At 37.5% G+C, this 25,367-nt stretch overlaps 1 protein-coding gene across 2 annotated transcripts; it reads left to right on the top strand.

Moving 5' to 3' along the window:
* Window positions 1–1,935: 1,935 nt before the first annotated feature.
* POT1_1 (3-ketoacyl-CoA thiolase with broad chain length specificity) lies at window positions 1,936–24,486 on the top strand. Of its 2 annotated transcripts, XM_051212329.1 has the most exons (9): window positions 1,936–2,287; window positions 4,890–5,224; window positions 11,817–11,981; window positions 14,561–14,752; window positions 15,580–15,981; window positions 18,956–19,219; window positions 20,863–21,167; window positions 22,746–22,769; window positions 22,808–24,486. In XM_051212329.1, exons 2-9 carry the CDS (start codon window positions 5,027–5,029, stop codon window positions 23,160–23,162), a joined length of 1,905 nt encoding a protein of 634 aa, XP_051072501.1. In that variant the 5' UTR covers window positions 1,936–2,287; window positions 4,890–5,026; the 3' UTR covers window positions 23,163–24,486. The 2 variants fall into 2 exon arrangements, with proteins under 2 accessions (XP_051072501.1, XP_051072502.1); XM_051212330.1 differs by adding an exon at window positions 2,507–4,002 and having other exon boundaries at window positions 1,936–2,469; window positions 18,959–19,219; window positions 20,863–24,486.
* The last annotated feature ends 881 nt before the right edge of the window (window positions 24,487–25,367 follow it).

Below are 25,367 nucleotides of genomic sequence, written 5' to 3' on the forward strand. Positions count from 1 at the left end.
CTAGAAAGAGAACTCCCTAGTTTTGGCGAAACACAGAACGCTTACTGAAGATAGAAGGAAGAGACCGACACAAATAGAAAGTCGCTCTAAAGTTGCAGATCTTGCTTGACACTAGGAAATAGATAAAGAGACATAGTAGTAGAAGTTTTCAGACCACTCTATCACCTTAAATATAAGTCGGCCCAAAATATCCTCATAGGTTCATCACACAACAGAAACACTAAGTGGTCCATGCCTAGCTGTAGTTGTCTTGCCAACATAGAAATAGTAGGAATCCCTATTACTAAATTCATCAGTCATTGAAATCAGAAACACAATGGCTCAGAACACTCTTCCACTCTAGAGCCAACTGGTCGCCATGGTAAATATTCACCTAACTCCAGGCCTAGCGCTAAGAAAGCTAGGAAAGTCACCAGATTGTGAGGACATCAACAACATAGTCCTGAAACGATGGTGGAAAGCCATCAGTAAACTGCTATATGGCCTGTTCAGGGACTCATTAGAGTCAAAGTAGCTTCCAAAAGAATGAAAATAGGCCACTTTCTTCCCGATCTCCTGAGGAGTAGAGAGGAAAGACCCAACCTATTGCACACCAGTCACATTACTCCGAATACTATCAAGGGTAATGGAAGGACCGTGCAATGACCAAATGATGGAAAAAGGGCAAAAGGATTTCATTTATAAAGCCCAAAGTGTTCATACAATCTTCTTGTATCATGAAGCGGCTGAACAGCTTTCTGGGTTCAAAAGCTGCTGGTCCATGTAATATTTCTCGACTTCTAAAAAGCGTCTAAGTGTCACACGCCTCCTCATGACGAAGGTTGTGAGGATGTGTTTCATTTACTCATCTTTACTCTGGCTCCGGAATTACTTGGCGAACCGAATATTCTGCATTGCGTTTTTATGAGTTGAAACGTGTTTACATTAGGCGTCTCACGAAGAACTGTTTTGGGTCCACCACTCTTCCTGATTTTCGTTAATGACGTCCTAGACAAAATTGGCTCATAAACTCATATACACTGACGATTTCAAAATATAGAGGTCCATTAAGAATGTTTAGTGGCCCGTGATCTGACTCCACTTAGATCGTACGAATGTTTGTTATCATTTATCCTCGTATACAATCATCAACTTAAATCACGTTAGTCAATAACGGAATTTAGATAAGTCAATTAACGAGAATGACCTTTGAATAAATATCTTTTGTGTGTAAAGTGAGTGTAATAGAGCATAATAAAATGACGCTCAGGGGAGATGGCTGGTAAGCCAACTCCTTTTTAGCCAGGCGTTACTCAATATTTACAGGCAGACAAAATAAACTAAAGACATGTGATGAGACATGGGATATGAAGTGTACACACATATACGCTCATATATAAACAGTCAAGACTGATAGGCGAATAATTAACAAGGTCAAAATATGACTCAATAGAATGAATAGATCGTACTGTCCGAAAGTTAGAATAAAGTATATGGGCTTAACACAATAACTGACACTACAAACGCTCTCTTAACAGAATAGCTCACATCCTGCTTAGTGGATAACTTCAAGAAGAGACTTAACAAACACTTACACACCCACAAATGACCATTTTCATCTTGGATTAGCTGTACCTGATGCATGTCTCTCAAATTATCTATTATTATTATTATCACCACATGCTGACCCATTAATTTCTCGCTTATGACCATTTCACTTTCTTCCAAATTCATATGCTCTAGTCTGCTGACATTGTCTGGACTGCTAATTAACTAATTTATGCATTTACTTCTCGAAAAATCGTTTCCTCTTACCACTAAGGTTTTACTTTTCTTATTTTTCAAATTGTGATTAGTAACTTCATCCATGGTTGTGTGATGGGTCCTGGTTTCAGAAACTCTAATCCCCTGAAACAAATGCACTCACTCCGTTTACAATATATACAAACCTACAAACGACTACCAAAATGATTAGGACTGATACAGTTGAGTAGCTAAATTACAGCTCATGAGACATTATCGAAGATGTGAAACCGTACCGGAACAACCAGAAGATGGAAGTTAGTAATATATAGATTTATTTGAGCTCATCACAAAGATATTGGATTTTCGATGGCGCAAATAGCAAAGTGAATCGTTCCGTGTCAGTTGCATTCCTATTGGCTGGAAATCGAAATTGTTTCTTTGGTCATCAAAACTCTCTGGAGGTTATCTCTAAAGCTTTTCATTCGCTAAAATGGCCAGCTCATAAAACTTTTTTCTTACTACGGTTGTTTTGACCTATCCTGTTATCTATGGGGAGCAGTTGGTAGGTCTACCGTGTAGCGCTAATGGTATTACATGACATTTTTCTTTACCTAGTCTCCTCTAGTGGAAGTGTGTAGCCCGATCTCCCGATTTTGGGGAAAATTCTGCCTGTTTTGGGGAAGCCATAATATAAAATTTCAGGGAAATGCAATAAGAACTCCAAAGTTTCCCCCAGACCAGCTGGTTTGGAGTTTTTCCTCAAAATCTCAAGTTGTTTTAGAGAAGTACCCAAAACGTGGCAGAGTACGAATTTTCATATGACTTTGGGGAGAACCTCAAAACCTGGAGATTAGGCTTTTTCTCTCTTGTCACTTTGTAGATTCGGTAAAGATACAACTTTGGAATAAGAGTTAGCTTGCGATTCCCATCCAAGAAAGTTTGAATACACATACAGTATTATTGTCACCTAAATCTTTTACCTCGTGGTCCATTATTTTGATAGTATATAGAGATGTATTTATAGTTAGGATTGGTTTTAATGTTTAAAACTTTCATACGAAAGCGGCACCTCAGGCGAGATATTATTACTGTTTTGTTGACGTACCAGATTAATTTTCCATTATGGTGCTAGTTATCGTGTCTATGCTGTTTATTGACAATATACAGCTGAACGTAGCGGAACTCTGTTTTTCCATAACGCTTCATGTATGTTAGGTAGCTAAACAGCATTCAACAATTGCGTAAAACCAACACTTCACCCCTCTTTCTTTCGATACCTAACACTACTCGCGACCAACAAGAAATGTTTATCTAATTGCTTAAACCCAATTGTAATGAGTATTCATACAGCTATTAAATTAGACTGGGATGCATGTGTGTTGAGTTTTATTAACATTTAATTGTTGATAACCAATTGCTTTTAAAATTTCAAACCATGAGCTAAACACCACCTTGTTAAACTATAATGAGATCACTTCTTATATCCCACCAGATATTTAGCTAACTTCTCCTGAAATACATACTTGATAGTCACTTTCAAATCAACTCTAGAGATATTCAAGCTCCTCAAATTTCCTTTATTTAAAGTGGTTGGAATGCAAACGGCTACTGCAGGAAGAGTAGAAATCTTCATCTGTTTATCTCTAACGTCTGTTAACAATATAATTTATCAGGGTATACCGTCGAGTTAATGTTTACGACCGTCAAAGTAGGGAGTTTTTACCTTAACATTTGAGCTTGTATTGGCTAACAACAAGTTGTTGTGACTGAATCTTAGAGAAGTCACTATTACTGCTTCATTGACACGAAATTCTTGGAAAAGCACTAAGATAGTACTCTGCCTATCTCAGCCCGTACTTAGATTTTGAAGTCCAGGATAAACATTCATACTCTTAGTCGTTTGGAGTAAAACCGACAGACTTTAATGGAATTGTTAGCGAGATGTAGACTGGATTAAAGCATGTTCAATGCACGATTGCTGTGCTGCACGCTGATTGGCTAATTCTTATCCAATCAGCGTTAGCCAATACTTAGTGAACACTAGAAATCTCATGTGAAAAGCTATAAATATACTAGCGTTTTCCCTATTGCACTTATTACTTGCTTCTTGCTTCCATCTAACCTTGTTATTTGGAATATAATCTCTTTCCTGTTCAACCGTGTTCTGATTTGGGGACTTGTCGAGTTAATCGGTGTCCGAGAATACTAAGCAATAGGAATAGCTTGGTTACAACCGTAAGAGAGAATTATAACAGGAATGTATCTTACATTTAGTAGGTGAGTGAAAAATTGTTTTCAAAAGATAGTGGAAATTTGAGAAAACGATAATATTAACATTTTCAATAAAACTGGATTATTTTTGCTCAGTCGAAGAAACCCAATCAACTACTTGAGTTGCTTAAGATATTGCTTTAGTGAAGGTTAGGAGATTTGGTTCATTTTTCGGGATAACTAACGCTTCTAAACTTGTCATCCTGGAATAAAAATGCACCATACTTGAAAACTAGTAACTCCATTGATGTTTGAGTATATAATTATATTAAATCACTTCTTTAAGGAATTTTAATTCAACATGTTATTTGTCAACTAGAGCTTATGTGCAAAAAACCAACAAAACCAATCAATCGTGCAACAAGTTCTGTTAATTTCTTAGTAACGGTAAACCCTGAGATAACAGATTCACCTCATGGTGCAAAATATCAACGTACACGCGGTTTTCATTGGTTTTATTTATTCCGGAGGTCTTGCAAGAACGATATGGGTGTTATATAAATAGATATGGTTTGCCCTCATTTACATTAGGTTATATAATTAAAGGTTTCGGGGTGATCTTTCAGAGTAACATTAACTGGTTACGATTCACCAAACGATATTGTAACTCAGAATTCTTACTTCTTTCAAATGTGATCTCTTAACTATCTAGATATGAATTCCTATTTTTCACCTCAAAACTATATTTTCCCAGTTGAATGTAAATTTGTCATATTCGATTGCATTAATATGCTTTGGTTATGAATAAGCAATGACAACTTGTAGTTAATTGATCAAAAGTTAAGCAAATACAACGTATTGGTCGTATCTCCCTGTTGCTCTGTTTAGTGTTTTACTTATCTAATGGTACCGATGCTAGTTTTGTTGTTTCGTCCTTTTATTTGTTTTGTTAGCACTGGTCAAAGAAGTCAGTTTATGAATGAATTCCACACATTAGTTTATAACCAACTCAATGTTCTGTTGACTTCATATAAAAAAGTACTTTTAATCAATATAAAAACAATCGTTTCTGGATAAAAACAATTGAAGCATGTCAAGATATAAATATGTGGACCTGAAAAGTGCGTCTGGCAGTGTCAATGTCATCGCCATTGTTAAACATGTTAAGAAACCGAAAAAAACCAAAGGTTCTTCATACTCACTGTTTTTTTCGATCACTGATCCTTCTTTAAACGGTGATAAAATGTCATGCATCGTTTTCCATGATGCGGAAGGAAATTTACCTCAGGTACAGTTCGTTTTATGTCGTTGAAAACTTTTCTTCAGATAAATGGCAATTTATTTGATGTATCTTTTTTCAAAAGAGACTCTCATTATCAGCCTACTTGAAAGTGCAAAGTTTTAGCTCTACCAAATAATAAAATAAATAATATCACCAGATATGCGACTAATTGGTATCCATATCGTCACATCTGTCGGCCAACAAAGACTGATTATCACTTCACTGTATGATTACTAATTACTCCAAGGAAGCATTACTGTAATATCAATTTGGAACGATTTTTAGTTATTATTGTAGGCACATCCACGTTATTTCTGCTGTTGAATTTTCACAAACCATCTTTAGCTAACTAGTTACCAGATTGTCAGTCAGTCAGTAACAACGTAGAACTCCGTACGTACGTACATCAGTTCGAGTTGCCATGCCACATTAGCACAGAGATGCAGTTGTCGATTCAAATCCCGTAGTGGTAGGGTAGTAAGAATATAAACAGTAGTCGGAAACACCAGGGTTTGAAGACGTTATTCAAGGAGTATAATCCAGTGAAATAAATCTGGAAAGAAAAAAGGGCATGAATAATTCAGGAGATTAGGACTTGGGATAACACAAAGAGTAGGTGCACCTGCGCCATTGCAAACGATTTTGAGCCATGTCATTCAAGGTCTCTAACCATCGGTTGCTATCATCTCGCAGTCCCCAACCAGGTAGTCTACACCTACCAACATGACTCAGTCCACTTGTCAGTGACTTCATGAATTTGTGCCATGTTTTGGTCTGGCCGCCCCTAGCTTTCTTCCAACCTTCTCCTACACCATAAAACATCGCACGTCGGGGCAGTCGGTGGTTGGGCATACGTAGCACGTGTCCCAGCCATAAAGTTTTACTACTTCATCAATTGATTTACCATCCTTACCTAGTACCCGTTTCCTAACAACTGTGTTACTTACTCGATGGTCCCAGGATATACGAGCAGTGTTTGGAAGACATCTTTGATCGAATACTAGTAACCTACGAATATCCTCTACTCTTACCGGCCGTGTTTCACTGCCATAAAGTAGGACAAAATGAACTGCTGCGCAGTAGAGACGTCGTTTGGTTGATAGACGGATATCTCGCCTGCGCTATAAATTTAGATTGTACCCAAATGCCCTGGTATGGCTGAGGATGGGGCGAGTTATTTCTCCCCCTCGAAATAATGCTCTCACATAGCCACACATATACAGTCACTGCCAAGGAAGTCCTACTCACTGCCTTCTAGCAGCGGGGTGTTTACGAAATTGAGAAGACGAAAAGCGAATATCCGGCGCTTTAACGGTGAATTGGAAAACCCTGATTCCAAACCAATGGTACATATGGGATCCAGGGTCCTGAGGGATTAAGTGGCGTATGATCCAGCTATTGGTCACCGGCTACCATGGGACTACATCCCCTGACGTTACTTTACTGCCTCGTGGATCAGACCTTCAGGTCGAAGACTTGGGGTGTGACCCCCTGAGAAAACCACCCGCTGCGGTCTGGGAACCCGGCCAGTATCACAGCCCACACACAAATCAAGTGACTTGTGTGGCGCGTATGTATATGGTGCCTCTTTGTATCAATATTTATGTGTTCAAATAAATGGAGATTGTTCACTCAGTAATCCTCCCATAAATGTGCTTTTTGTTTACTTGGAGATTTTCCTACCTGCGACAAAACATCGGGATGCAGAATATACTTTCCGCATCTCATGCTGCAACTTCTCATTCTTACCCTAACCTCGTCAGTTTTTACTAGATTTTCGTACCATTTTATTAGCAATGTCAATGTACATCACTTAAGAACGAGTTTGTTATTTTCTGATCGAGTAGTAGTTCTAGCTTGTCTGTCCAACTATACTCTGACATTACTTATCCTATTCTAGGATTAAGAGAATAAAATCGATTGCTCGCAAACATAGTTCTGACATTTTTCGGATTTTATAATATTTTGACCGTGTCAGTTATTTTACACCTATGGTATACTTTGGACTCGAGCCTCTGACAGTGACACACCACTCACCATATCTCTCTTAGACTTTGATGCTGAATTCGGCATTACTAATATTTGAGCACTTCCACATGATATTCTGTCAAAATCTTGGGCTGACATTTTTTTAATAGATCCAATTGGATATGTTGGTAGACGAATTTCAAATAATAATTTGTTGCTCCACATGATATTTATTTATTTATTTGAACACATAAATATTGGTACAGGAGAGCGCCAATATATATGCGCCACACAAAACAATGAGAATTCGAAGAGAAAAGAAAAAAAAAGGTAAGGAGCGTAAAAAAAGAGAACAGTAACGAAGAGATTGGTGTAAGGTAGTGTGGTAGTAATGGGGGAACGGAAAGGTACAATCGGAAGAAACCTTTAGGTAAGGGAGACACAACCACTTTTTATGAAGAAAGTAAAAGAAGGTTACAGCAGGATCGCCATTGGCTTCTATTCTGAGCCATATCTGATAACGTCTCTAGCCAATGTGCTACACCACCTCTCAGACCCCAACCAGAGAGTCGTGAAGAACCAACAGAAGCTAGTTCTTTGCAGCTTTCTTTCACACCACGACACCATGTCATACACTGACCACCTCTCCGCTTTTTCCAACCAGTCCCAGAGTCGGCAAATAATGCACGACGTGGAATTCTATGGGACGACATTCGGAGAACATGTCCAAGCCACCGAAGTCGGCGTTTCAAGATGGTGACACCAATTGAATTATCATCTCTGTGCCCGAACACACGATGCCGAACCTCTGCATTACTGACATGATGTTGCCACTGAATGTCAGCAATCCTTCGGAGACAGCGATGATCGAACACAGAGAGTCGTCTAACGTCCTCAACTCGGAGAGGCCAGGTTTCACAAGCATAGAGCAAAACTGCTCTCACCGACGCGTTGTAGATCCGACCTTTTACAGCCAGACTAACATCATGAAGGCGCTAAAGATGGCCCAGATTGGCATAAGCCGCTCTGGCTTTCACTATACGTGCATTGATCCCATCACTCACACCCCCACCAGCACTTATGCAGCTACCCAGATACACGAACTTCTCGACTACTTCTATCTGCTCACCATCCAGGGTGAGTGCAGGATCAAGGTCCTGCCAGTCTTGTAGAAGTACTTTGCACTTCGAAGGTGCAAAGCACATACCATTCCTACGGACACTGATTGCCAACTGATTAGGTGCGGATTACATGGCTTGGGCATTATCTCACAGTAAGACAATATCGTCCGCATACTCAAGGTCGAGAAGTCTTTCTCCAGGCAACAGATCCACACCACTATTACTTACATCCATCAGAGCTGTTTCCAGAATGTCATCGTTGGCAAAGTTGAAGAGGAATGGTGAGATTGGGCAACCCTGTCTAATCCCACTGCTTTAGTGGGATAGCGGAGAGCGGTGGTTGTATGCCCTCACTCTGCCTGAGGTGTTTGTATATAGGGCTTTTAGGATGTTAATAAACTTCTCAGGCACACCCTTCTTCAATAGACAATCCCAGAGGACAGTCCTGTTCAACGAATCGAAGGCAGCTCTGATGTCAACAAACACTACGATTGTTGTCCTGTGATAAGCATGACGGTGTTCTAACATTTGACGGAGGTTGAAGATATGACCAATACATCCTCGACCAGAACGAAAACCAGCCTGTTCCTCACGAGTCAATCTTCCTCGGGTTTTGAACAACCTACAAAGTATGACGGAAGCCAACAGTTTGGACTCAATCGGAAGTAGACTTATCCCTCGATAGTTTTTACAGGAACGACGTGAACCCTTTTTAAAGATAGGGACAACTATCGACTCATTCCATGATGTTGGAACACTCTCTAGCTCCCAGACCTTCGTAAACGACGTCGTCTATTCCTTAGTCAAAAAGTCACCACCATCTTTAAAAAGAGCCGGAGGTAAGTCATCTGGGCCAGGTGATTTGTAGCGTTTCAAGAGTTGGAGTTCCTTGCGGACTTCCGCCTCATTTGGTGGATCAGTCGTCACCGGCCATGGAGGGCAGGACAGTCTGATCGATGTTGCCGGGGCAGCAGGTCAGTTGAACTGCCCTTTGAAAAATTCTGCCCATCGTCCAAGACGTCGATGGATGTTAGTGATTGGCATCCTGTCATCATCACAGATTGTTTCGCTCACACCAGACTTCTTGCTACCAGTGGCTCGGGTGAGTTGGAAGAGCTTCCGGTAGTTACCAGATGCAGCTGCTGCTTCCAGCTCATTAGCACGCTCCGACCACCAGGCTTCTCGGTCCTTACGCAAGCTTTGCCCAATTTCCTTACGTAACATCCTTCGTCTGTGGTGAAACTCACGGTTACTCGGAGTAGACCGATGGGCTTCAATTAGTTGTAAGGAACCTGAAGAAACCCAGTGCTTATAAGTGGGACGTTTCGCGAACCCACAACTGACTGTACCCGCCATTTTCATGGCGTCACGCAATTGCAACCAATGCTCATCTATACTTTTCGGTGGAATGGTAGCTAGCCTAGAAACTAGCTCGGTTCGATACTTACTAGCAACAGAAGTTGCAACCAGCTTGCTAACATCAATCCGTTGATGGCGGTCACTTCGTTGGCCACTGAAAAGTAAGGCAAGATTGGCGCAGACCAGAGCATGATCAGAGTCCAGATAGGTACTCCAAAAGGAGTGGCAGTCTTGTACACAACCACGCCAGCGGTAGCTGATCGCGATGTGATCAATCTGAGTCCAGGCTTGGGATGCAGAGGGAGGACGCCAGGTGGTAGATCGGCGATGACTGTGCCGAAAGTTAGTGCTAGCCAGAAACAGGTTGTGGTCTGTGCACAGTTGCAGTAGACGGTCTCCGTTATCTGACCTGCGACCAACTAGTCTCCATCGGCCACCTAAACGACCCTCTTCTGTGCCTAGACGCCCTTATGCTTAAAATTAGTGCTTGCTAGAAATAAAAGATAGTCTGAGTACAGTTGCAACAGACGGTCACCATTATCTGTTCGTTGAGCTGGAATACCAAAATACCTACCTAAATATCTTTCTGTTTGGTTTAAGCTACCTACTTGGGTATTAAAGTCACTTGCTACGAGTGCTATGTCTGAGCGTTTTGCTTCATCCGGGCTGAAGTCAGTGGGAGCGTAGGCAGAAACGGCGGAAAGGTGACGACGTGTGTCCTTATCCTTCCGAGTTCTTACGGAGCTGTTTAGCCGTACAGCACATAGGCGACTGTTAACGGTAGTCCATTCTAATAGTACTTGTTCTGCCCTCGTACTCAGTGCTATGGCTGCACCAGCCAGTCCACAAGAACTAGCCATCGGGTCGCCAGATAAACGGTGGGCGTGTCACGTCGGCTCCCCGCTTTGGTGAGGTGAGGTCGATTGAATGATCACACTAAGATCCTGTATGTGTGTTTCAGAGACACAGCATAAATCAATGGTACGAGATTCTAGGGTTTTAACCAAGGAGACCTGCTGGCCGATTTGTTACATGGTGCATACGTTGAAGGCTCCAATCTGTAGTTTGGAGCGAGGTTTCAGTAGACCTGGAACAGTGTTTCGTGCACTAGAATCGTTGGCCATGGTGCCACCTGGGGAGGAAGCCAAAAGAGGAATTTTAGGGTTGAAATTTGAGGTAGGAGGAATAATAGGCATTGAAGAAAGGGATTGATTATGAATACAGTAATCTTTCGTTGCTAGAGGTATGAGGGTGGTTATCAGTTCCCGGTTGCCCACACCGTGGATGGGTTTTTATGGAGGTACCTGAAAAGGAAATCAGGTTATAGGTAGTCTTAGTGATCTGAGAGCGTGACCGCAGTGCCCAAGGGACAACTTCTTGACGTCGATCACACACAGCCTTTTTGTGAGCAATTTCCATGTTAGCTCCGTACTTGTTGGGACCTTACTGCTGGAGACGGATATCCGTGGAATAAGGCGAGGTGCGCATTTTTATAGTCAACATTTTACAACCCCGCTCTTCCTTGTGGGAAGGCAGCATCGCTGTTCTGCTGGTTGTCTGAAGGAAGCACCTTACTCCCGTCACACCTCTGTACAATCAGCAGTACGACTTAGCCCTCTGGCTGGTTTTCTGCTTTTAGTCTTACCACTCTTCAAACGACCTGTCTGGCACAGTAGGACCTTGAGGAACGATCGTTCCAGCCAGTATAGCTCGATTGGTTCATCACGATAGGCCAGCCCGACTACCACATCAAGGTAGCAGCAACGGTCGGGTTCACTACATCAGGTCTTAAATCATGTCGCAACATAATCTGAATAATCTTGTTTAATAGTTTGTTCTGTTAGACCAACCAGTTTACGTAGTTTGACCATTTCCTATTGTAATTTTTGGTTAGTTGAAAACGTATTTAGCGAGTTTCATTTTTGATAAATAATTCTTTAGTCTTACTAAATGTTGTATCCTCTCAGCCCAATGAGAAATAAAGTACTGGCGGACGGACTCGTATTCTCTATTCATTCGTGTTTTTTTCATCGCAGTTTGTTTTCCATTTTCGTATCAGTCAAATCGATCATGTCAACTACACATCATATAATTTTTATATATTGTTATAGTCCTCAACTTACTTTTTTGAACATAAACTTTTATTTTAGATTCAAAGTCCTGGAGATATTATCATTATGCATAGGCTTGTGATAAAACAATATAATGGTCGAAACCAAGGCTGCGGTTATGGTGCAACAGGTTTCAGTGCAGCTGTATTTTCAGGTGTTCATTTGGATCCATTGACTCCTTTTAAATCAAACACTCGATGCACTGTGAGTTAATTTTATTTGTAAGTGAACATTATCAATTTGTATACAATAGTTGTTTATTAATGTTACTGACTGATAACTCTCAGTTAAAGGACATAGAAAGTGAATGATATATGATAGATTGTCATTGGAAGTTGATATATTACTGATATTCATAAGCAGTCTAAGGTGTGGTTTGCTGGTTACATGTTATGTACAAACAAGTATCTTTTCAAGGAAATTGAGTATACATTTTGTTCTTGAAACAATAGAGATTTGTAGCGTATGTGGGTGATTTTATTGGTCTTATTCTCTTTTCTAAATGATTTATTTAAAAAGCCTCTTATTGTTTCCCTAAACGACACCATCAGTGCACACTCTGATAGTATCTTCTGGAAAGTCTATATCAATAGTGACGTGTTTATCGTTAACTTTAGTTTAAGAAATAAGTACTTATCATTCAATGGGTTGCAGGGGTATATTCTTAAACTGACAATAAGTCTTGATTACAAGTTACAGAGATCTTTAATGAAGGCGATAGTTATTGATTTTCATTGAACTTTAGGTTGGACATTGTCAATTATTGGAAAATTTAAAAAATATTCAAAAGATTTCTGTACTGTCCGATATTTTAGTATCTATATCTTTAGAAATAGAAATGTAAAAGAAGGCCGAAATGATTTGTGTGGCACATATGTATTTGGTTCCCCCTTTACCAATGTGTTTAAATAAATAAATAATACACATGGCCAATATTTATGCCTACATTCCAGTCTAAAATGATTGCATGAATAACGTTTTCTTAAGGTTTTTCGATGTTCTTTTTGTGGTATATCTAGTCTCATAAAGACATTAAACCTCTAATCGGAAATGACATCGCGAAGATCATAAAAAGTGTCTGAAGTTTTAATGACATTCTTCTTTGAACTATTTCTAACTGTCTCTAAAATGGACTGTTCAGGATGAGATAAATGAAAATTTCTCCTCGTTTTTAACAAACATGGAATTCCATGCAAACTAATTCCCATTTATTAACTTTAGCAAGGTAAAAATAAATCCAATAGAATACAATTAGTTCACCGTATTTTCCTTGTCTTTCCTTCAACTAAAAACACTAGTGAAAATAAATATGGGATGGAAATTCTTGGATCAATTTGTTATGTGTTAATAATTAGAAAAAAGTGACCCATTTTGTCGATAGACCTTTTCTTTTCAAATATCTACATTAATTTAATGCAACCGTTTATGTTGTAGCAGTTTCTCTGTTATTATGCGCCTATATGATTTCTGTCATTTGAATAGACTTTCTTGACTTAGACGACATTTGACCATTAAGTCATTTTTACCATTCTGATGACTGTTCTGTTCATAGGCGATTATGACTTTTTGTGCGTGTATGCCTTTTATATTCGTGTCCTTTTACGTCTTACATGCTCTTGTGTGTGTTTGTGTCTTATTCAATGTCTATCTTCTGGAACTATTTTAAGTTAATTAACCCTTATAATGATTAGCATTTTGGGTTGACTAGTATGCCAACTTGTTTCAGCATTTGTTTTTCTTTCTTTTACATGATTGTCTGCTTAGTGAGAATGCATAAATAAACGTATCCTGGTAACACTTCGGACTTTTGACTCATCATTGTACTAACGCGATGTACCAGCGATTAATTACGAAATTAAATATGGATTACATGAATATAAAACCGGAGTTGACAATGGATTGCTAAAATATCTTTCATTTATTTTACCCTGTTTATAAATCTATAGAAGTTAACGAATAACAGTGGGAGCTTATATCTAACATTTTATTTTTACTTTTACACCGAATTAGTTAAATATGTAGACTTAGCAGTTAATTTCACGTCGCTCATTCAACTGATTAATAAAAAATGCGTGATTCAAGATAGGCAAAGAAAATATTTTTGAGAAAGACCTTTAGTGAATCGCGTGAATGTGACTCATCACTCCCACTCGTAGTTTATGCTTATCGACTCAATAATAGTGTCGTAGTGCAGTCTTATTAACCTTTCATTCACCATTTTAATGCAATATCCAAATATTAGGTCTAACAGTCAGGTCTTATTCCTAAATATTCATTGGCACCAGTCAGATAATCACCTTTTCAATATTTGTTTAAAGAATTTTATTGAATGTATACTTTCAAAAAACACTTGAAATATATAATACATGCAGTTATGCCGAGATCTTTCCTTGTGTTTGTTTCAAAAACACTAATGAATAAAGCCTTGAGGCTGTTATGTGTTCAATGTTTTCTCCTTACAGTTGTCCCCACAAATATGTAATTCTGTATAACTTAAACAACAAAATCTGTATCTATTATTATGTGTGGGTCAATAAAAATTTCCTAGTCAATTTCAGAAATCTGGGGCCAACGACAATAAATCAGTTGAAATTTTTTAAAATTTCTTTAAAAGCCTTAGACGATATAGATTAACAAATACCGAACGAGCTCTTTTTGTTATTGTACAAATATTTCGTCAATAACCAACACTTTAGGGCTGATATAATTTTCTCAAATAAAATATTCAGTTCTTCACAATCAGTTTCTAAAATCTCTAAAAAATATTCTTTATGGTACATTAGTTTGGTGATGAAGAGCTGAGAGTGATAGAACGCTTAAGAGAGTGGTATATCTCTCCTAACTGCCCAGTTGAAAGGGAAAATATACAAATTTCAGCCGAACAAGGTGGTAATGAAGTATGCCGAACTATTACATCTGGAATAAAAAGACTTGATCTTCTGAATGGAGAAGAATATTGCACAATTGAAGGACAGGTAAGTACTCATTTTGTTATAATTTGTAAATTGATTTGACTGATTAATCACCACAAAAGAAGTTATGAGACCATGTTCTCTAAAAGCCAAAATTAGTGATAAAAGCAAACATGTTTTACGATTAATCAAGTCTGTCGACCCACAAAATAAATGTTTGACTCTTGTTATATGCCAGATGAATTCCCTGACTCCATTCTATCTTATTGATTACAAGTTCTTGTGGTAATCACAACAATTATATAACGTTATTCATAATCCTCTTCTTAAATTCATGCAATCGTTTTAATTTTTTCCAAACGGCTATTATCCAGGTTGAAAATACATAATGATATTCACCAGAGAAATCCAGTGTTCCCATTTTTCTATTAACTGATAGAATGAGCTTTTTTTGTCCATTTATAATTTTTTGGCTGAATTAAAATATCTAATCAACCTCATATTGAGGTATGACGAATATCTAAGTACTTCCATCATATCTCTTGTGCTTAGAGTGGCATTATCTTTATAAATCCTTCCCTTCACTACAATTGTATCGTATTGATTTATATATTTCCTTCTCCCACTATTAGGTCGCGAGTTCGAAATACTGTCCTATTACTGAGATACAAGTAGTAGGCACAGTATCATTAGCCTAAAATTAGTGTTTCAGTAAAATGTCTTTGTTTTCGTCTATATCATATGCGACTGGAGTTTATTATACAGTATAATTCTGATACCATAGAATGCTTGTAATGTAAAGTGGATTTGTATATATTCATGTATAATATTATTGCTTATTTGTAACAAACAAATTAACCGGCTTGTCAAAAAATGTTTGTTTTTTCCAGATTATCAGTATTTATAATTCTGTGGAAATTGATAATCGTATTGTTCTATATATATGGGATGGACCACAATCTAATAATAAACAAAATACTGTTTTTATTGGTCTTTCTCAAGACCATTTACTTCAATTACTTCCTTATTCTCAGCATGATCCTCATCTTGCTGCCTTAACAGGACACAATTTACAACAATGGAATGAAAATATAGTGAAGAATTATGAAACATATACCGAAGATTTAGATAAGGTATTGAAGTCAAATTTTTCGTCTAATTCAATGGAAACTTTTCGTGATTGGTCTGTCCCAATTTCCATCTATGATGAATACGCTATTAGCGAACCGATTGTCAACATTAAACCTGGTGATTTGATACGTATTCATAATGTGCATGTTAGTTGTAGTCGAGTAAGTCGTTGTTTATTGAGTTATATTATAAAATCGTCAATTTTGTATACATAGAAATTATACTTTAGGTTAAAGTTGTTAGCCTGTTAATTACTGTTTTCAATAACTTGCGTATAACTGAAAGCCATTTCATACTTTCATCTAAACATCAATCAGAGAGGAATAGGAAAACATATGTATTTTATGCTGTCTAGACTCGTATTACAAAGTATTATGAAAATGTCGGAAGTTATAACATATCTTATTAATAGTAATAATGTGAGTCAATGGTTATTTTCTGCTTCTCCCCTTTTTTAAAATCATACATAAAGTTAAATAATAGTTCGGTGGGTCAGTTCGAATGCATAATATTCGTGGTCATCGATCCGGTTACTCTCTTGAAAATAGTTTCTTTTTCATTTAATAGCGTATTTGCTTCATTGTTCATTGTAAACGGTTCAGAAGTCAGTTATTCAAAACAACTTAGGACTAGGGATAAATGAGTTTCAGCTCCAGTTGCCAAACTACATCAACACAATGATATAAAATTAACAAGATGTATAAAAATAGTTGGAACACCAATATGTTTGTCAAAAGCACTATATATAAGCAATATAGTCTGTAAAGAAGGAATAGGTTCACAAAATAAAAAAATGTAAAATAATATTCAAGTTTTAGAGAACAGTATCTGTATCTGCGACGCTGTAACTGATTTCGGTCTGTCACCTAACATCTTTGATCGTTAATATCACCATGGATATTTAAGAGATTGGACAGCTAGTCTAGTCCGCATTTAATCGTTGATCTTTGATTCTAATACTGCATCTATTTTTCATATTCCTGTTATAACCTGAACCTTTTTGCTACACAGTTCAAAATATTAATGTGACAGTGAATCCTCTCCATTATTCTTCAACAATATGCTCCCAATATTCTTAAACCAGGCCCTAACTATTAAGAAAACAAAATCTGACTTGCAAGAAATACATCTTTTTTTACAGAGATTAATAATTTCATTCAGATAATTATAACTTAAAGCGAATTTTATGCTGCGTAAACGTCAAAACTAAGTGTAATAATTATCAGAACTTAACAGAACGTCATGCCAAAATAAATTACCAGTTGGACATAACAAAATTCAGTCAAATGTTAAAGTGGCAAATTATCACATTTAATTAGTTAGTTTTACTATTGGTTAATTCTTATCAACTCCGTTGCTACGCTTATCTTAACTCTTCTGAATATCATCTATTGATATGTCCTGTTCTTGTCATGAGAGAATGGTAGAAAGCCAGTTTGCATTAGTCAGAACTTGTGAGGTTTTGGCATCACAGCATCAGTCATTTCTCCTAATTTTACCCCCTATCGAATCTTTCAGTAATTAACCTAGCATGACAATATCCACCAATAAGAATTTGAATAATGTAGGCTGAATTTTCTCTCTACTCACAGTCTGCGAGTTGACAAGTTAATATTTCCATTGAATAACATGAATTCCGACGTAGACATTTACAGAGTTGTGGAATGACTTGGGGACTGTTTTCCGAAAATGATCGCCGGAAGATCATAATAACAAGTAGTTGAGAATCCTTTTATAAATGTGAGGATTTACTGATGAAGAATAGCTTATGAGATTACATTTCTGAATTGTATTGCTGACATTACTGTTGCCACGTTCACTTATTCAACCTTCACAAACATCACTTGATAACAGCTTTCTTATTTAAAGTTTGCCATTGTCGTACAGCAAGCTACAATGCTGGTGTATTTCAAACTTCACAACGTATAGCGATTCTCATTTACACCAACTCTAATATTTTTTTGTGTTCTGTTTAATTCTAAGAACTAAACGATTAGTTCATACCATCCTGAAGATGAAATCTGAAGAAAAGCAAATTGTGTACTTAGCACTAATAACAACCTACTGGATGCAATCCTAATTCTGATCAAAGCACCGATCAATGTATAGGATCCAGGTGTTTTCCTATCGGCGTTAGTCTTGATCACTCGAACATCCGAAATAGGAATGTAATTAAAACAGAAGTGGAGAGTATTTCCTGATCATTTTACTATTTCTGAAGTTACATATGAGGTGGAAGTTAACCCGGTTTCGATCCGGAGGGCATATCAGACGCTGAGTCTTTCATTTCTATTTTTTACGCAATATACTTACTTGTCCTAACTATTTGTATTAGATAATTCACAGAGGCACCGTAAGAAGTAGATGGTTCTCTTATTTTTACTAAAATTTTAAAAACTCCCATATTGTGAATTATAGCAACATATATAAGGGAAAAATAGTTTTCAATTAGATCCTCATCAGGCTTTACTCTAATGTACAATAATATTTATATTCATATATGAAATTTCATACACACAGTCCCCTTTATAATCTTGAAGAGAACAGGAACAAAGATTTGAGCAGAATAGCATAAATTTATTTTATTTTGTTTGGTTCTCGTCAGCTGCTTACAACCTATGATATTTAAAAACCATAATTTCAAAATAGATTTAAAATACTTATATAAAAGAGTTTAGTTGGAAGTTACTTTGAGGACACATCAGTATAGTACATCACTTTCCTTAATTCCAGGCTAACTCCATATACCGAACGGTCATGAAAAGATGTATTCAATACGCCAAACATCAAGTTGATAACTCAAGTTTAATGTAATTTTTCTGTGTTCTCTGAACTCAACCAACACAATGAAAAACAACCATAGGAACTATATTTCTCCATTATTCTGAAATAAGTGTATAAATCTACTTAATCTGTTCATGAAAGTAATGCCAATAAAAGTGTACTAAAATAGAAAAAGGATCAATTATAGACCAATGAATTTTTGACAAAAACATCAATTCAAAATTGCAGTCAACATAAGTAACATAAAAAAATAATACAAATGCTTTGTTTTATTTTTTCTAGGATGGTTCTTAAACTTATTTTAAGAACTTTTTTGCAAGTATTACATTGTTTCAAGTGTTGTTTTTTTAGCAGAAAAATGATCAATCTTGCGGCTTGCAATTAAGATTACATGGTAACGGTCATAAATTTGGACGTGGAATAAAACATTTAGGTAATAAATGTTTACTAATGAATTATTTGAACGATACATTATTCACTTCGGGAGACGATGCAAACATATTAGACGAAGCAAATAGATATGGTCTCTTAGACAATTTAAAAAGTGGAATAAATTTAAGATCTCCACTACTTAAACCAAAATGTGAACTTTTGCCGTACGAGCTACAGTATCCCGTAAGTTCATTTATTTCCTGGCTTTCATTATATTTAAGTTGTATTCCGACATATTTATAGATTGTAAATGGATTATTCAGTATCCTTCGATAAGGCTGCTCGCAAAAAGGCAAGTTACACATGGTCCACATCATTACGAGAAAGTTGCGAAGGATGATTTTATGATGTAGTAAAACACTGACCGAGCAAATATAATAAGTCAAGATCGAGTGTGTAAATGGTGGTTTCTTAAAGTAATATAGACATAAATGTTACTTACACTCTTAAATTTTTATAACATCGTTTAATATGTCTAAATACTCACGTTCGAATCACGTGCCATTTCGCGCAAACAATCTAGCATCGATCTGTTTCTGTAATTTTGTACGACCAGTTTAATACGTTCTGCTACCTCCAAATACTTCCTTTTTAAGTCTTATTGCTGGATTCTCACAAAGAGATGTTCGACTTTCAACTCATTTCCTTTTTTAGAGCATCATATGTTCAGATAAGCGGTCCCAATTAGTTGATTAAGTCGTTTTTGGTATCACTCTATCACATTGTCCGTTTTAGGCATGTCTTCCACAACGGAAATGTGGACATTCCATAGTACAATTCTAAAAATTGGATCGCTATGGTCTCTGTGTTTTGTTATTCTCCCGGTCCAGATGTTTTCAAAATAATATGGTAATACTTTGATTTCTTTTGGATATACTTGTCGAAATGTTGATAACGCCGAATCTTCGTAATCAGTCATGACAGTTGGCGAATTTAAAGTCAGGTGTAGTTATTTAGATTTGTTGGAGGTGCGCACATACGAATTCATGTTTTTGTCTTTCATCGGGACTTAAACCGAAGGAACAATCGTTTTGAGTTTCATAGCATTGAATGGTGTATATCTGAGTAAACCAAGACCCTGAGGTTTTGAATATTCTATCGGTATATAAGTGAAGAAATCGCTCCAACGATTTCAGATTCGGAGTTGTAGAAACAATCGAAATTCGTTTTCCGCCCGATGTACTACCTTGTAAAATGAAATCCTCTCCTCTCACAATTGTCCTTAATTCAGACGATAGACTTAGTGGTTACTGCTGGTTATTTTAATCTAAATTCCTAAACTTAACCTTTGTAGTCAAAAGAAGTTTTTTTGAAACCTCTTTCTGTACCTTGTCCATCAGCAGAGGCTATACAAAAGCGGGTTAAGGCAGAAATTTTATTCTTTACATTTTTGCCAGATACATTACGTATGCTTCCATAATCTTAATATTCGTCTCCTTATTCTTACGTGACGGTTAATAAATTTTCTTGTTATCATATTCTTTTGACAGTTCACTTACCAGTTATATACATAATCCAGAGACATCCACGAACCCTCTATACTGGTAATTATCATGTACTAACTAGTGTCTATTTCTGATAGGTAATTTTCGCAGTCCTAGTGAGAAGCCATGACCAGTGAAGTTTAACGGTGTCGAGTAGACGTCAGTTACTCTTCAAAGATAAAGGAAAATGGTTGAGCAATACCACGAATTCACATATTTTTCTTCGGTCTATTTTTTTATTAGACGTATATTTTCAGGCAAAACGCTTTTAACCAATACTTATGCTATTTTATTTGTATGTTTCATGTGAAAATTCAATGTGGTTGTTTTTCTTTTTTGCAGCTCACTATCTCACAAATACGCAATATTCCTGTAGTAGTCAACGAAAAGCAAAGACAACTCAGTGATTGGGATTTATTATATCCTATACAAACAGAATTTATTCCACCTATTCCTCCTGACAGTTGGCTAACCTGTACTGATTTGCTACTCAGCTCATCAGATCTCAATGTTGTTTACACCCGATTATGTGCTCGAGTAGTTGATATTGCTCCACTGGATGTTAAAACGTTAAAAGATTGCTTACTATTAACATGTAGTAATTGTTCCTTTTCAATCAGGGGTTCCAGTATCTCTGATGATGATGAGTAAGTATAATATTTTATACCTTATTTCTTAAAAAACAATTTCTTCAACACCCTGAACAATTTAGAGTTTTCAGAGTCCCATTTACCAAACGTCTATTATTAAGCTAGCTCGATGATGCAAGTTTTCTATTTTCGATTTTTCTGGTATCATTCGAGTGAGATAATTATATAACAACACAAGTTTATTCTTAGTGTAAAAAACGGAAACCCTATCACTTGTTAGTTACTTTAATTTGAATTTACTTATTCCAATATCATAAGTAACTACTAAAGTGGCATTTAGCAATATTTAACTAATTCTTGAAGATTTATTATTATTGTGTACAGATAATGTAAAATTCACATTTGAAGGTGAACACTTCAGACAAATAGATGGTGTAGCTATGTGTAGCCCTCTAGGACTATTGCTGGCTGACGTGTTCATGGGATACGTGGAAAATTTAGTTGAAGACTCAATTCGAAAGATGGGTCTGTATAAACGATATGTAGATGACATAATAATCATAGGGGATAAAAGTGAAGACATAAACCGCTTGTTAGAAGAATTTAATAGTAGTCAAAAGCTCATTTTTCTTACATGTGAAGAAGAGAAGAAGAACAACCAACTCCCTTTTCTTGACATCCTGATTAGTAGGAGAGATGATGGTTCCATCAAACGTGCTATATATAGATAACCAACATGGACAGGACAATATCTTAATTTTCACAGAACATGGCAATTCTCCCATGCTAACTAATTAACGAAAACTGGGGTTTTATATTACTTTTCCTATAACTACTTATTCTTAAAAGTAAAAGACACGCGTAGGTGTCTCCGGAGCATTGCTAGCATTTCGTAGGACGGTTGATTTATCATTACTGAAGTTAAGCATATGGTACTAGACGACGTTGGTAAATCGCGTTGGAGGTTATGAACTTTCATCAGCTGAGATGGTTAGGACATGTTACATGTACATTGTCACCAACTACATCGATGGACAATGTTATCTGATGTAGGATTTGTTTTTAAGTTAGGGGGCTAAAAAGAAACGTGGCATCAGTCCATGAAGTAATTAACTTGATCTGAGTCATGCTGATAATTCTAGACTACGTGGTCGGGTCCGCGAGATTAACGCAACCAGTGGTTGGAGACTTTGGGTGGCATAGATCAGAATCGTTGACAGTGGCACAGATTCATTCACTCTTTGTCTTCCTCTCGATGTTGAATTCTAGTATCCCTTCATACATATCTTTCCACTACATCTTTTTCAGTCTTATTGTCATTGCTGCTACACTATTCCGATCTCTTATGCGATTATCCTGTTCATTCCATCTCGTCGTGCTGATATTATGGCAACGCATCCGTGCCAGGCTTTACGTTGACTTATCTAATCTGTCTTTTAAATACTTTCTAAAATTCATCCTAGGTCATTGTAACTGTATACCAACTAATTCACTTTGTCATGTCTGGTCAGACGATTTGCTTCCATACACTTACAATCTACGGCGAAAATGTTTTGCACTCGTACGTAAATGTCCTAATTTGATTTTCAATGCCCAGATATTTATTATCTTTCCTTGTTTAAAAATCTTTTTCAGAGCACTTTGCGAGTGTGGTTCTTGGTAAGTTAAAGCGTCTGTATTCTTATTTTATACCGAAGCTTATCTATTCTTCCTTTATTCTTCCTTCATTTAGAAGATCCATCCGGTAACTTAATTTTAACTGTCACAGGTCATAATGCCATTGGCTTAATTAATAGTTTAGTTGATGATGATCTTAGACCATGTATCAATAATGATGCATGGTGGACGGGACTAATATTCGAGATGAAAGAATTACAGAATATTGGTATATCACCAGATCAAATAGTTCTTGAACAATGTCGTCGATTATTGGGTCAGTGGATTGATGTTGCAGTTAAAATAAGTTGGTCAAGGAAATCCATTCCAGGTACTACAAACACCGAAAATGACAATGATCTCCAGTTTCATATTAATGATTGGAATTTTGTGTAGGAACGTATGTTGAAATTACTTTACATAAAATCGGATTTAAACCACACATTTCTCTTATATTCCATGCTCACCTTGTGCATAGTTTTGACATTTTTTTATCAACCCAGTTTCTACCATAAAACTTTTTAAGTTGCCTTGGTTATTTTGCTTACCGTTGTGGCTTGAGTTAAGGTTTTGTATTTTTAAATTCTGAACGACTAGGAGATTCTTTGTGCGAATAGGATCCATGTGAATTGAATAAACCAGACGACTGACACAACACTTCTCTGCTAAATCAAGGAGTAAATAAAAGTCTTATAGCGACAATGTATTGGTAAGGACCATCAGAGGAATTGTTTGAGCTCACATCAATCGTCACAGTGAATTTACGAATACAATAAGGTATTTTAAAATCAAGTGGCTAATTTTATGTCGAATGGATCAGTAGAAACCAGATTTCACTTCGCATCAAGTTAGTCTTGAGATAATATTCGAAAGAAATTAGTGTTTGAAGATTCAGCATGTCCAACACTAAGTTAGTAAAATGAAGCACACACTTTAGATGCTAAAATACACCCTACTATTGAGTTCTGAATGAAGCTTTAACCCAAGTGCTTTCATCCGTTTTCGCCTAATTGAAGTTTTAACATGTAGAGCACCAATTTACTTGAAACGGCGTGAGTACTTACAGTAAGTACATACTAATTTGTGTTTCTAGTTCATTGTCGTATTTAGTCTTTTATTAGTCGCAAAACGTTCGTGACTATAACACTAAAACAGGCCCCCAAATGCCCTGGTATGGCCGAGAATGGGGTGGGCCCTCCCTCCCTTTCGAAATGCTCTCACATGGCCACGCGTGTACAGCCCTTTCCAGGGAAGTCCTACTCACTGCCTTCTCGCGGCGGGGGTGTTGTTCACAAAATTGAGAGGACGAAAAGCGAATGTCCGGTGCTTTAACCGGATCCCAAACCAATGGTGCACATGGGCTCCAGGATCCTGGGATTAAATAGCGTATGAACCAATCGTTGGTCACCGGCTAGCATCTCCTCATGATGCTCCATCGCCTTGTCGGTTAGACCTTTAGGTTCAAGGCTCGGGGCGTGGCCCCCTAAGAAAACCACCTGCTTCGGTCTGGGCACCCAGGCAGTATCATAGCCCACACACAAATATATTGGTAATGAAAATGTGTGGCGCATACATATTTGGTGCCCCTTGTACCAATGTTTATGTTATTAAATAAATAAACACTAAGACAGAATAGTGTAAAGTTGTTCGGACATGTCAGTCAGCTACAACGTAGGACCAGGCACATATGTGCATCGGTCCAGGTTGCCATACCGCATCAGCACAACAAGATGAACACCGGATTCATAGCAGTGGTTAGGTCAAAGGTAGTAATATGTAAGAGAAAGATTACATATAGAGATATAGTACAAGAAGAAAGAATTGGTTCGTAGAAAGAAAGATATGAAGCGATTTTAATCCCTTGGTTTAAGGGAAGACAGGGAGTGTATACAGCGACGCCATTGTGATCGATTCTGAGCCATGTCACCAAGAGTCTCCAACCATTGGTTACGATAGTCACGCGGACCCCAACCAAGTAGTCTGCATCTACCAACATGGCTCAGACTAGAAGTTAGTGACTTCAAGCAATGATGCCACGTTTTGGTTTGGCCGCCCCTAACTTTCTTCCAACCATCTCCAATACCGGATAGCATTGCACGTTGTGGTAATCGGTGTTCAGGCATACGTAACACGTGGCCCAACCATCTCAGTCGATGAAGATTCACAACCTCATCAACTGATTTACCATCATTCCCTAATACCCTGCATCTAACCTCGCTATTACTTACCCGGTGATCCCAGCAGACGCCAGCAATATTTCTAAGGCATCTGTGGTCAAATACTAATAGCTTACGAGTGTCTTCTACTCTTAATGGCCATGTTTCGCTGCCGTAAATTAAAACAGAACGGACTGCCGCGCAGTATACTCGTCCTTTTATTGATAGACGGATATCTCGCCTTCGCCATAGGTGACGCAAGTTGGCAAAAGCCAATCGAGCTTTTCGAATCCGTGCTGAGATTTCGTCCGATACCAACCCATTAGGGCTGATCAGACTTCCAAGATAAGTGAAGTTGTCGAGGCGTTCGACTACTTCACTCCCTATCATTAGTTCAGGTGTTGACGCGGTTTGGTCCTGAAGCAACAACTTGCATTTAGAGGGA

Source organism: Schistosoma haematobium, chromosome ZW (assembly GCF_000699445.3).
Source record: "Schistosoma haematobium chromosome ZW, whole genome shotgun sequence".
Classification (NCBI taxonomy): domain Eukaryota; kingdom Metazoa; phylum Platyhelminthes; class Trematoda; order Strigeidida; family Schistosomatidae; genus Schistosoma; species Schistosoma haematobium.

Coding starts and splice junctions, on each gene's coding strand:
- POT1_1 (XM_051212329.1), top strand. CDS start 5,027: ATGTCAAGATATAAATATGTGGACCTGAAAAGTGCGTCTGGCAGTGTC. Junction 21,168..22,745: donor AGTATCTCTGATGATGATGA/GTAAGTATAATA, acceptor AATCTTTTTCAG/AGCACTTTGCGAGTGTGGTT. Junction 22,770..22,807: donor CTTTGCGAGTGTGGTTCTTG/GTAAGTTAAAGC, acceptor TTTATACCGAAG/CTTATCTATTCTTCCTTTAT.